The following is a 13,078-nucleotide window of genomic DNA, read 5'->3' as shown; positions in this document are numbered from 1 at the left end:
GTCAATGGTACTGCTCATGTCTATAGGTGACGGTTACCATTTTTCGTTAGGTGGGCCGTCAGCTTGTTTGCCATTCTAAGTTGTATAAAAAAAAAAAAACTAGTCAGAAATTACGAGTATTTTAAATATAATATAATACGGCTCTTAGCCGTTTTCAGGAGATTATAAGCCGCGAGTATTAAAATTTTGTGTTTACTTTAAATTAGACGATTGGATGGACAGCGAATGACATTAAACACTATTTAAACAGTAAAATTATTATGTTCACTTTGTACTTACACAGTAAAGATTGATAAACGTAAAGAACGGAATAATATAGAAGCGTTAGAATTATTAGTGTTCATAGTACCATTGTAACGTAGCGTTTTAGATTATATAGATACAGTGTCTCCATACAAATGCTTCGAGAAAAGCGGGTCAACTTTTTCATATTATTTATCACGCAAAATTGAATGATAAATAGTTATGAGTGATTATAACATCTATATTTATTTTGTCTTATAAATTCTACATCTTTTTAATGCGCAAAAATTAATTTTATTTATTAATTAATAAATATAGATACGTCAAGATACATTGTGTACGTAAATATATAGAACGTTAAAAGAAAAACAAGTCGGCTAATTTGACAATTAGCTGACAAAAAGTTGGTCTGTTTTTGAGGCTCGATGCTCTATCTATATAATCTAAACGTAGCGTGTATTTAATATTAATATATATAGACACGCGGCAGCATATTCAGCCAAGTTCAATGTAATATATATTATACTAACCTGTGAGGTGGAATATTAGCCGATGTTCCAGTGGGGCTAGTTCCTAGAGGTGACATTTTTATGCCAGAGTTGTTGCCGTTTATACTCGAACCCAAACTCGATGCGGAGTCCACTCTGTATGGGCAAATGACAATTGTCTAAGATTATATTTCAAATGAAAATTTTACATTACGTATTTTGTTATATGTAAGTTCAGGATATATTGAGCATTTTTTGTCGTATAAGTGTTATATGGATTTTATACAGTAAAAATATGTGTTTACATAGAAACACATTCTCAACCAACAATCATCAAGTAAGTTTTACAATAAAATTCACGAATGCATTTATTTAGAGAATAACAATATATCTTTTTATTATAAATAATTATTAAATTCTATTTGGATATTTCTACACGTTCTGGGGAAACCTTGTTTGATATTTTCGTATAAGGAATATTATAGATAGCATATACAATAACCAGTCAGCACCTGTCTATCTGTCGTCTAAACAGTGGATATCTCCACGGTGAGTTGGGTTTCCGCTGTTCGTGTTGGAACGCGGGGTTGTCGCGGCCGCGCGGCTCGTTTCCCGCCGCCGGGGACGCTGCCTCTGGGTCCCGGGTTTTTGAAGATAATCTCCTATAAAATGATACGAATTCCATTAAAAATGAATACCTCTATAAATTAAAAATGAATAGCACGCGTAATACCTCTGGTATTGCAGGTGTTCATAGGTTACGGTAACCACTTACCATCAGTTGGGCCGTATGCTTGTTTGCCACCTCAGTGGTATAAAAAAAAAACGATAAAAAAATTAAAGCATCTCATAATATTTCTTTTTTTACAAAGTCTTACTACTCTATGTCATCATTTTTAACTTTAAATAGTTATAAGTCAAAGAAAGTGATTAATTTTTTAAATTGTAATATAAATATACCTTAGTATTCTAGACGGAAGCGAATTTTGTGTCTGTGGTCGCGCCCTCTGCCGGCTGTCGACGATCAGCACATGTCTGTCATATGGGGTGTCATAATCCACTTCGAGCACCGTGGAGAAACGGTGCGGCCACATTAAATCGAGCGCTGCGATTAGCAGGCCAACTACTATACAAATGCATCCTGAAAAATATTATGTGTAATATACATATCTTACTAATAATAAAAGAAAATTGCGACTAAACGGTGTCTGTATACGGGAAATGTTTAAAAAAAATATATGACGAGTATTAATAAGACTAATAGAAGCTAAAACGATTACTTTTAGAAATATTGTCTGATTTTCTGTCTGGCAAAAATTACTGCACCAAATTAGATGTAGTTTTTATAGTTGCATTCTAAAGGTGATGTATATTTTATCTTGATATGCCATCTAGAAGTAGTCTATTCAATTGGTTATTCTATTTCTGAAATATACGCGCGTGAAGTAGCGGGCAAAAAGCTAATTATAATATTTTATACCAGAAAAAGACTTTGTACAAAAGTCGTTTGCTTGGGTACCTCTGTCTCATTCATGTTTAATATGTGTAAGACAGTGAAATTACAGGGTACAGTGGTATAACACCTTAGGTCTCAGGAATGGCAACGTATTGGGGGTATTATGGGCGAAACTATACTTTGTTATGTCCATGGATACTGTTCATAGGCGACAGTTACCACTTTCCATCAGGTGAGTCGACAGTTTGTTTGTCGTTCTAAGTTGTATAAAAAAAGTATAAGCTAACCTGCTAAACGTTGTTTTGCCTCCCCTATCGCTACCTACCGAGTTCATTCTTCTTATTGGAATAATAACTATTCTATTTTCAAGTTGGAGCAAATAAATAATGAACTTTCATGAAAATTAACTAATTTATTTTATCTCTTTTTACTGTGTATGTCTGTATTATATGTATGTTTGTATCATACTTGTGTGCTGTAAGTAATGCAAATAAATTAATCAAATAAATCTTATTTGAGGTAATTGAAGCGGTTTCAGGGATTACTATAAACAAGTATTGTGTGACATGGGATTTTTATTATATTATATCTCGTATATTATGATGAGTACTAGAAAGTTGACGTTAGGTAAGTATCAAGTCGTAAAACTGTTCTACTAATTTTGCCGTGAAACAATCACGTTTACATGGCTGTGTTTCGGTTTGAAGAGTTATGGAAGTGAAATTGCAGGGTTCGGAGGCATAAAATTTTAATTTTTAGGCCTCATGCATTGCCATTTCTACTGCTGGGTGGCATGGGCATCTCCGTGCACTCTGTGATATCTACGGTATATCAGACAAATATTGTTTGTTGCTTGGCTGTGTGATCCTGGCATAGAATAGGTTACCCCTTCTTAATCTGTGGTTGTCGTAGGAGCCGACTAAGGGAGGGCGAGGGATGGGCAGCAGCATCCCTGTTAAAACATCTCTAATACCTGATTGTGGTTGGTAATCCGTCTGCCTAGCATGGCATCTACTAGCAAAAGCTCCCAAGGGGAGGCTTATGTTCAGCAGTGGACAGTTAAAGGCTGATATGATGATGATAATGGTTGTCGGTTGTACAGTAAAGTCTTAAATTATAGGGTATATATAGAGTTTCTAAGAATAAAATGGGTACAATGGTGGACTTTTCATAAAAGGGATTTCCTTCAGTCAACCTTTGCCTGTCTGATAGAAATTGTAAATTGGTGGAGACAAAAAAATAAAAGCTAATTAAAAAAGATTGCGTCCCATAAAAAAAAAAATCAACTTCAATTGTGACAAAATCAGTTATTTTGGTGTGAAAAATAAACTACCGATTTTGATAAAATTTCTATGGGACTAATTTATATATATAACTGACCGAGTTAGTAAAAAATATAAACGAATTGAGAACCTCCTTTTTGAAGCCGATTGAAAATAAGAAAATAATAGGAGTTACTAATAATAATGTTTGTAACTCTAGTCGAGTAATAACAAAAAAAAAAAAATATTCCATGTTACGAAATGCACATTAAGCAAAAAGTTTAGCATCATGGCTTATTAGTGAACACGAGTACCTGATATGAGGACTAGCCAGAAGCACCAGCCGAGGGAGAAGAACAGCATGGCCCCGTCGAGCCTGACTATCAACGGAGCAGTGGGCAGAGAGGCCCAGTAGCCGCCGGCGGCGGCGCATAGCGTCACGCCGACCGTCGCCATGGCATACGCGCCATAACGTGGCACCACCACCAACAGGAGGTTCATTAGAAGCCATAGTGCTAGTGCTGTCCTATAATGTTAGGATTTTTGCTAAAATATTGATTTAGGCAAATAGTATACATATTAATACAATCAAAGACAGTACAATTGTTAAGATTACAATAAAATATATGCCTTAATTACAGGTAGGTAAGTACAAAATTCGCCATTTTATTTAGATAGAAAATTAAGTGAAAAATCAAACGCACATTAAGCTTTCGAGTAAATAATACATGATCTATGTATCTAAATATACGATATTTCAAGATTCCTAATCGGGTTTTATATAAATAGGTAATTTGTTTTATATATTATATAATAGTATTATAATATTCAAATAGCATAGTCATGTATCCAAATGAATTTTTTTTCTTCACTTTTTTTAAGGTATTTGGATTACTCATAATTTGCTTATAATGAAACGGAATCAAAAGTAATGTATATAATTATGTTTTTAAATTTATCGCTTTATCATTAGATGACGTGACGCGTGCCTGTAATGATATACAAGTCTCATAATCACACTTTGATACAATACGAGTACATGATAACAACGTTATGTAGTTTAATAATAACTACAACGATTTTACAGAGTCCGTACCATAATAAAGTAGAAGTGGTGTATCCTGCTGCGCGGTACTTTGCTCCCCATTCAAAACCCTCGTGCTGTACTGCGAAGTGTTCAGCTACGGACAGCACCGGATATGGTAGTCCTCGCACTAGCCCTGCTCTGTACCACTCTTGAATTGCTCCAGCTTCCTCCCAGCGAAACTGCTCGTTGTAGTCCACACCCGGATCACCGACTGTTGTATTGCCCCACGATAATGCTGAAATGTTAGAAATACCATGACTGGTACGGATATGGTAGCTCGTTCTAAAATCAAATTATATTTTAATTATAGGTAATCACACTATATTAGTGAGTAAATTAATTAATCGATGAATTCTAAATAGACTTTGAAACTATTAGTAACTTAATTTTGAAGATACTTTTTTTTTCATAACATAAAAGTTGATCCAAATCTTTATTATAAACGTATATTTTTTGAAAATGAGCCCATTATAAGAATCATATAATGTCTTAACAGTGCTTTATTGTAATATACTATTTATATCAACAAGTCATATGATTTTCAAAACTAAATAATATAATTAATATGCAACTGTATATCTATACTAATATTATATGTAGAAGAACAATTTGATTGTTTGTTTGTAATGGATAAACTCAAACACTAGTCAATTGATTTTAAAAATTCTTTCCCCTAAAGAAAGCTACATTTATCAGCGAGTAACATAGGTTATGTATTATTTTTCGTAAATTCTGTCCACTCGCCGGGCTGGTTCGTTTGTATATTATACAATTCAAGAGGCAATAATGATAGGCATCTCTATACATATATGATAAGTATGATAGGACTTAAGACTACAGGTAGAACATATGTAACTAGTAAGCTGTGTCCGTGATTTCATTCACGTGACGGACTTGGTCCTATTATCAATTATTAATATTATAAATGTGAAACATTATAAGGGCGTATAAATGGCCATCCATTTATTTATCCATCTATCCTTATAATTTTGATTGTTACTCTTTCATGCAAAAAATACTAGACATATCTGAATGCTTGCTACAGAAGTTTAATTTAGTATATAGGGGGGGGGGGGGAAGAAATTGTTAGGTTAGTCCCCATTACTATCATAATACCCTATTAAATCGACCTCCACGTGATTCCTCCTGGAAACCATTGTGACTGCTGATTGTATTGCTGAATTCGTCACGACGGGCTAAGTGACCTGCTTTTTCATCCTCACCAATCATTCACTGGTGCATTGCTAGTGTATACCGATAGCGCAGGCGGGGTTATTATTCCATTATCATCCATTAAAAAACTTAGTACATAAGATACTTTATAGATTGATTCATGCGGGCAAAGCCGCGGAATACAGTCAGTATAAAATAAAATGCTATTTGAATGTTTTCTTTGTGTATTTGTATAGACTAACAAATTAGAATCCAGTACGAAGCAGTGCTTTTGCATATTTTTAGCAGTATTACCATTATTATTGCAACATTTTAACTTAACACAATTCTATACACGATGTTTTTGGTGTTGCCCTCTTTGGCAAGGACGTATTAATTCTGTGGGCTGGATACGAATACTTACTTACATATCTCCATATATCGCTCATGAGAAAAACATTAATGAATGAACGGAAAAGGGTGAAAATTCCTTATTCTTTTAGAAAAAGATACAGTGATTTATTTAAAGCGAACCTGCTAATGTTTGTTTGCTTATTCAAAAATCATTTTGTAATTAATGGGGAAAATATTAAAATTGGTTTAAAATTTTAAATAATACATTGTTCGTGTCTTTTTAGAGGATATATTTCTATAACAAAAATAATAAATTTTGTTCAGTCAACAAGGCCCTGGGATTCACAGCAATTTGGCTGAGAGACTAATAGAGTTACAAAGAAAATCATTATTACATAAAAGGATCTCAAAAAAGATAGTAATGACTTTTGGCAAAGTTTAAGAGCTGTGTCTAACAGTGCACATAGCAGTGTTAGGAAATAAAAGAATAAATCTTATTTTAGTTTAGAATAGAATATTAGGTTTGGTTAGTAGTTAGACGAGACAAGATTTATCAATAGGGTGATCCATTTATATAATATATTTATGGTATTTATACTATTTGTTACCCGTCGTTTCGCTTGTGTACTGTTATTGTAATTAACCCAGGGGTGTAGCCCCTTAAAAATTGCATATGTACTTTCAGACATGTCTGCGAATATTCGCTCGCATTCTGATGTGGGCAATAGACGATTCTGGGGTAGCCATGGCCCACCTGTCTACCCTTTAAATACGCCTATGACCCATGGGAATATATTGTTTGATCTGGATATCAAATATTAAACTTCGACAATAATGACCATAATGAGGTAACAATATTAAAATATATTTTATATTTATAATAAGTATATAGAAATTTTTATTAAATAACATACCAGTGAGGGTTACATTGACATGTCCAAGACCCACATGCACGGCGAGCCAACAGTCAAGTCTTTCAGCGGAGAAGGCACGGTAAGCGGCACGGGAAATTCGCGAGCCAGTTACGTGCCACGATGATCCGTGCTTGCACACTGCAACATAATGACAACTACAAAATATATCACCGTTCTAAGAAAGTAACGCGAATGCTTTAACATGTGTTATCTTGATTTATACAGTAAGTAGATCTTCTTGGAAATGTTACTGTGTCAACATCACTCGGTGTCATACAAGCTAACGATTTGAGAGCGAATGAAAAATGAAATGACTGTTGTATTAATTGGGGGCTTCAGCGGGTCCCAGGTAACTGATGATTCTTAAATAAAGATTTTACTGTTATATATTATATTTTTACAGGTAGATTCAGTTATAATAATAAATCGCAATGGTTTGCCAGTGTTAGAAAAATCATAACATGTGTAGCACATCTCTACCTGAGGTGCCTCTTAATTTAAAGACTTGGGATTTCCGATGAGACAGCGACATTGCCATTACTTAAAATATGAATATAGTTGTGTTGGGTTGCCAACAACATAACGCCGTTATACCTAGTGTTACATTAAAATGTGAAGTCACGGAACTGGTCATCTAATATAATAATATAATCGTGCACCATCACCATCTTGTCATAAACTGCAATAATAGAATGGAATTTATGTTATAATTTAGAAACATATGGAACTCCGCTATTCTTATTAATTTATTATTCATTCTTAAGAACCTTGATCTGTTTTGCATGCAAATAGCCCACGCTACTGATAGCTGATTCACAGATCGTTCGCTAAGCATATATTATGCACCTATTTTTGTTTAGAAAGAGAGACATTTATAACTTTATTTTTCCATAGATATTTTTTTGTACTTTTCTTTGAATATATTTTGCATAAAAAGTTCAATATTGTTCTGGACTCTAGGCAAACCATAAGTATATGAAATTAGTAGTCACCACCTGTGCTATCTACATCCATACGATTTTTAATTACTCTCATTTCTGATGGGAATTCCTGGAAATATTTTCTTAGTGCATAAAAAAGGATTTATAATTCGAAAGTTTCAAACTTCAGTGGTTTTAACTGTATGTTAGTCAGTTACTGATAAAGTTTTTTTTTTTATTTAAATTTTAAAATTATTAATAAATGTAATCAGTTGAGATACGATGTTATACTTTCGAATTGGACGATATGCAGAACAAGATTGTATTTGAGATCATTTGACACACGAAATATCGCGGTCAATGGCAAAATGCAAGCTGTTGGTTTCTCTACTTGGGCGGTCACCCGAAGACAATGCACAATTCTCATTACAAAAAAATTAACAAGTTTCTACAAATGCTTAACGGTCATCTAATTACTAATTTGTTGCATTGTGGATAAAAATGTGTATGAATATTTATATTATCGTGTTAATTAGGATTATTTCTTAAATAGACAAAAGCAATGGAAATAGTTACGCAGTTAGATGTATTAAAACATTCTCTTAAAGAAATAATTGCAAAACTATTAGGTTTGTGTCCATGATTTATTACAGTTGGTAGTAGACAAGATGAAGATAAATGATGAACATTAGCAGTATCAAAAGATGTGTTTAAGTTAATAATAGGTATTTAATTATCCAAGACTGGATTATGAAGAGGCCGAATGAGAGAAGCAGTGAACGTTAATATGGCGTTTATAAGTGAGAAATCATTAAGATACGTACACCTACTTTAAGTCGTGATGTTATTTGTATGGTAATGTAATAAAAATATCTATACAATCATCAATCTGGTTTACAAGGTCCGTTAAGCGCAATATTGTAAGTTATGAATAATGAATACAAATAAAAATACAGAACAAATTGTTAGCAGGTCGTTAAATATTATTATTAGGTCATATTAGGTCTATTTCTTTTCAGATTGAAAGTAGTTTGATCGATATTTTTGGGCCTGAAATATAATAGTCTTATTTGGTTACTTATAATAATTTTTAAGCGGTTTTTAATGCATAAAAACGGATTGGTAGTTCATCTGCGATATCGGTATACGCTGCCAGGTCACCAGCTACAGACCACCTAGTAAAGCCTGTCTACCTATCAGGGCCTTTAAGCTTCATGTAACGCCAAAGTTCTGAACACAAATATACAGGTAATATGTTACATAGACAAAATCATTACACTTGTTTCCTAAGCAGTCGGGTAAAAAAATTTAAAAGCCAATTGATGAAATGAATTATTAAAATATTTGGCCTTAATTCAACGTGGGAGTATGTAATATAATATATGATAATGAGTAGATATAAAATATTGAAATATTACAATTTTTACGTATATCTAATATAATATAATAAACATAATAGTATATCATTCTGAGAAAAATATAATGATTATAATTTCATCGTTCAAAATAACTATAATAATGTACGTAGGTACTTACTTTATATACAACACGACAAAAGTGGCCACCATGGTGGTGTGTATAGCACGTATTCTTATCTGTTTCCATTCTTGAAGAATAAAGTATTATACATGAAGGGTAGAGGTAACGATAATCATCTCTATATATGAAAAAGTGTCCTTCAAAAGGTGTTAAATTAGAGTGGTGCAACAATAACAGGCGGGTGGTATTGTAGGAAAAAAATTTAAAACAAAAACCTAACACAGAATAATATAATATGATTAATGTTATGTTAAATATTTTTGTCAAACTTTAGATTATGCATTAAATAGTAAATAAAGTAAGCATGGGTAGTGTTGGCATAGCTTCGATAACTATATATTGAGTTCTTCTATAAAAAATGTCATCATCCATACCGGTTAGTTATCTATATCCATTTTGATCGGGTTTTTATTTCGATATCTTGGATAATCGATATTTAATATATTCGATATTGGGCCAATATATAGATAGATATTGTATCTACAATATATAGATATTTCTACATGTTACCCACCTCTAAAATAAAGATTTAAATTTTCTAATTCAACGCCTCAGCGCACTTCACTCAGTCAATAACGGCTAAATTCATGTAATACCCTCTCGCTATTCGAGCGCCGTTCTGGCGGAATTTGGAATTGTTATTTATATTTACAGCTTACAACTGGACATTTTTGTTACTCTTTATGAGATAGTTCCTCTTACTTCTACCTTCTATAGTGTTATGTTTTTGTATGTACCATGTATTTTCACTACTACCCTTCAAACAGAAACAGAATTATGCAGTTGTGTAACAGATGTAACAGAAATACTAGTGATATGCTTAGGTACTTTACACAGACAACTTTTTACAAAGTTTTTTTCTATATGATAAAATATTAATATCTCTTGAATTGCACTAAATGATATAAAATAATATTTTCATGATCATTAGCTATAACGGTAATCGGATTGCAGCGTGTTGACCCGAAATGTTCTTTTTATATTATAAATTTGTTGTTATGCTGTTTTTGAAATGGTCGTTTGCATTCACACAAAACTGTGAATAATTATCCGTCAGCTACAAAAAGGAGGGTAATGTTCTTCTGTAGCACTGCGATCATCGAGATCTATTAGGACTGGGTGTATGTACGTTATGTCTGAATCTTTGGCGCAATGTGTAGTCTAAACAAATCGTTTTTGTGATTAGTAAATAGGTTTTTATTAAATTATTTTTAATTGTAGGAGTGCTATAACGTATACAATATTAGTTTTAATAAATTTGAACTTTTGTATAATGCGAGATATGCTTATTGCGTGTCTAGTGTGAATGCAAGCTTTGTCTATTAGTGGGATTTGTCTATCAACTCTAATGGGCTGTTATGGTGATGATGATGAAAAATGCCTCTAGTAATTATTTGTATGTTATTTAGATTAGTTATATCGGATTGTTACATGAAGGTAATAATAATTATAGGACCGTATTACGATTATATAGATCAATCTATTACTTATTAATAAAGTCATTAAAATGCTTTTAATATCCATAAAGAATTATATCTTGCATATCTTAGGAAAAATTTAATCGTGACATCAGTTTTAATTTTTACCTTGTACTCATGAATATATTATAAGATTTATAAATATATTAGAGTTTATAAGATAAAAAATTATGGTCTACGCAGTATGACATTTCATATTAATGTAATTTAACTATTGGTATGAGAATAGTAAATCCGTATGTTAATATTTTATAAATTAAGTGTTAAGAATATTTATGAATGGAATAAATAAAAAATTATGCTCACCCAATATGACTGTGCCCACGAAGAGACTAAGTGTGACTATTGTGAATGTGGTGAACCTCTGTAACAAAATTATATTATTTACATTTAATGATCTGAAAATAATTTGGTTTATTTTACGATACCAATATTTAGATGTAGTAGTTTTTTTTATATAACTTAGAATGGCAAACAAGCTGACGGCCCACCTGATGGAAAGTGGTAATCGTCGCCTATAGACATGCTATAGAGATGCTTTCTCCCACGAACACTCAGGTTATGGAATGAGCTCCCTGCCGAGGTTTTCCCGAGAGACTACAGCATGGGGTTCTTCAAAAGGGGGTAAAGAGGTTTCTTCAGGGTCGGCAACGCGCGCGTAATACCTCTGGTATTGCAGGCGTTCATAGGCTACGGTAACCGCTTACCATCAGGTGGGCCGTATGCTTGTTTGCCACCTCAGTGGTATAAAAAAAAAAAAAAAACATGAGCAGTGCCATGGACATAACAGAGTATACTGTTTCGCCCATGATACCCCCCATGCGTTGCCATTCCTGAGGACTCAGCTGTTATTCCTCTGTACCCTATAAATTCACGCCATATCCTACCCTTCAAACCGAAACACAGCAATGCACACACAACTGCTTTACGGTTGAAACGCACAGTAATTAACAACTACAATGTTACAGTAGTTTTTTACTTATTCTTAAAAATTAATTTTTAAATACATATTAACCGTGACATACATAGAAAGACGTGAGTATAAAAACGTTTATGTATTTTTCATAATCTTCTTCGTATGTAGGAGGTATTAGAGCAAAGTTATGCAAATTGTTTGCTCGATTGAGAGTCATGGGTCACTGGAGCGATTTGTGCTTATGATAACATTGAACATTTACCAACATTCGATTCATGGAATTCTATTGTTATAGATAGGTAGGTATATCGTATAAAAGCTAATAGAGAAAATTAAACGTAGATCACAATAATAACCTCATCCGTACAAATGTAAATTTCCAAAACCAAGTAAGTTACTAGAATTAATTATTTAATTGAATTTGTTTTATAATTTTTCCTATACATCATATAAAGATATAATTTTTTACTACTGACCGGGTTACGATTCTTTTCCCATCATAAATTAAATAAATAATAGCTCTGATGGATATATTTCAATCTTATGGCTCCACAAACACCTGTTCGGCTTTCTAGAATACAGCGAACCTCTTTCTGATTATCGGTAGAACAAATAAGGTATTTACGGTATTAGTATTTAATTAAAAAATAAGTACAAAATAGGAATAGATAAATGTTATTTCTATTATTTAGTCAATTTAATGCAATGGGTGTGCTTTTTTTAATGCAAATGATATCAATTGTTGGATAAATTTTGCTCAATTTTAAATCAGATTCAGCACTTAGTCAGTTCCTATATTTCGTCTTGGTTAGGTACATTCTTACATAAGTAAATTGTCAGGAAAGGCAAAAGGAATTTCATCACTTTACGTGAAAGTTTCGGATATTCGTTTTGTCTTGCTACACAAACATCGAGAAAAAACATCTTTTTAAAATCAACTTCATGAGTTTGATCTGTAGACAATTCCATCAGTTTGTCATGCTTGTTATCGATACTAATCAACTAAGTTGCGGCCATTATGTAAATTTTGTCGATGATGACATGTCCTATGTTTAACTGGTGTATCCCAAGCGACACGTGTATTTCACTTTGAGATACACTGTAGTCAAAATGAACAAATCTTAAACTAAACTATCTCATACTAAGCGTATGTTCATAATCTGTATATGTTATGAACTGATAAACTTGTATAAATATTTTTTTTATTAATTTATGCATATTATACATTTAAAATTAATACAAATAAAATGTATGTATTATGCGAAATAC

At 32.7% G+C, this 13,078-nt stretch overlaps 1 protein-coding gene across 2 annotated transcripts in view; it reads right to left on the bottom strand.

Moving 5' to 3' along the window:
- The window catches only part of LOC113516597 (dual oxidase maturation factor 2), a 78,656-nt gene that overhangs the window by 2,546 nt on the left and 63,032 nt on the right, over positions 1 to 13,078 (bottom strand). For both annotated transcript variants that reach the window (XM_052897531.1, XM_052897530.1), the window contains 7 exons: positions 11,200 to 11,257; positions 6,957 to 7,094; positions 4,546 to 4,771; positions 3,764 to 3,975; positions 1,692 to 1,872; positions 1,244 to 1,393; positions 774 to 887 (listed from right to left, as the gene is read on the bottom strand). In XM_052897531.1, coding sequence (XP_052753491.1) covers positions 774 to 887; positions 1,244 to 1,393; positions 1,692 to 1,872; positions 3,764 to 3,975; positions 4,546 to 4,771; positions 6,957 to 7,094; positions 11,200 to 11,257 — 1,079 coding nt within the window. The remainder of the gene's footprint in view (positions 1 to 773; positions 888 to 1,243; positions 1,394 to 1,691; positions 1,873 to 3,763; positions 3,976 to 4,545; positions 4,772 to 6,956; positions 7,095 to 11,199; positions 11,258 to 13,078) is intronic.

Source organism: Galleria mellonella, unplaced genomic scaffold (genome assembly GCF_026898425.1).
Source record: "Galleria mellonella isolate WM207_F2 unplaced genomic scaffold, CSIRO_AGI_GalMel_v1 utg36, whole genome shotgun sequence".
NCBI lineage: Eukaryota > Metazoa > Arthropoda > Insecta > Lepidoptera > Pyralidae > Galleria > Galleria mellonella.
The sequence above is the reverse complement of the archived record's forward strand: the minus strand, read 5'-3'. Positions and strand labels throughout refer to the sequence as shown.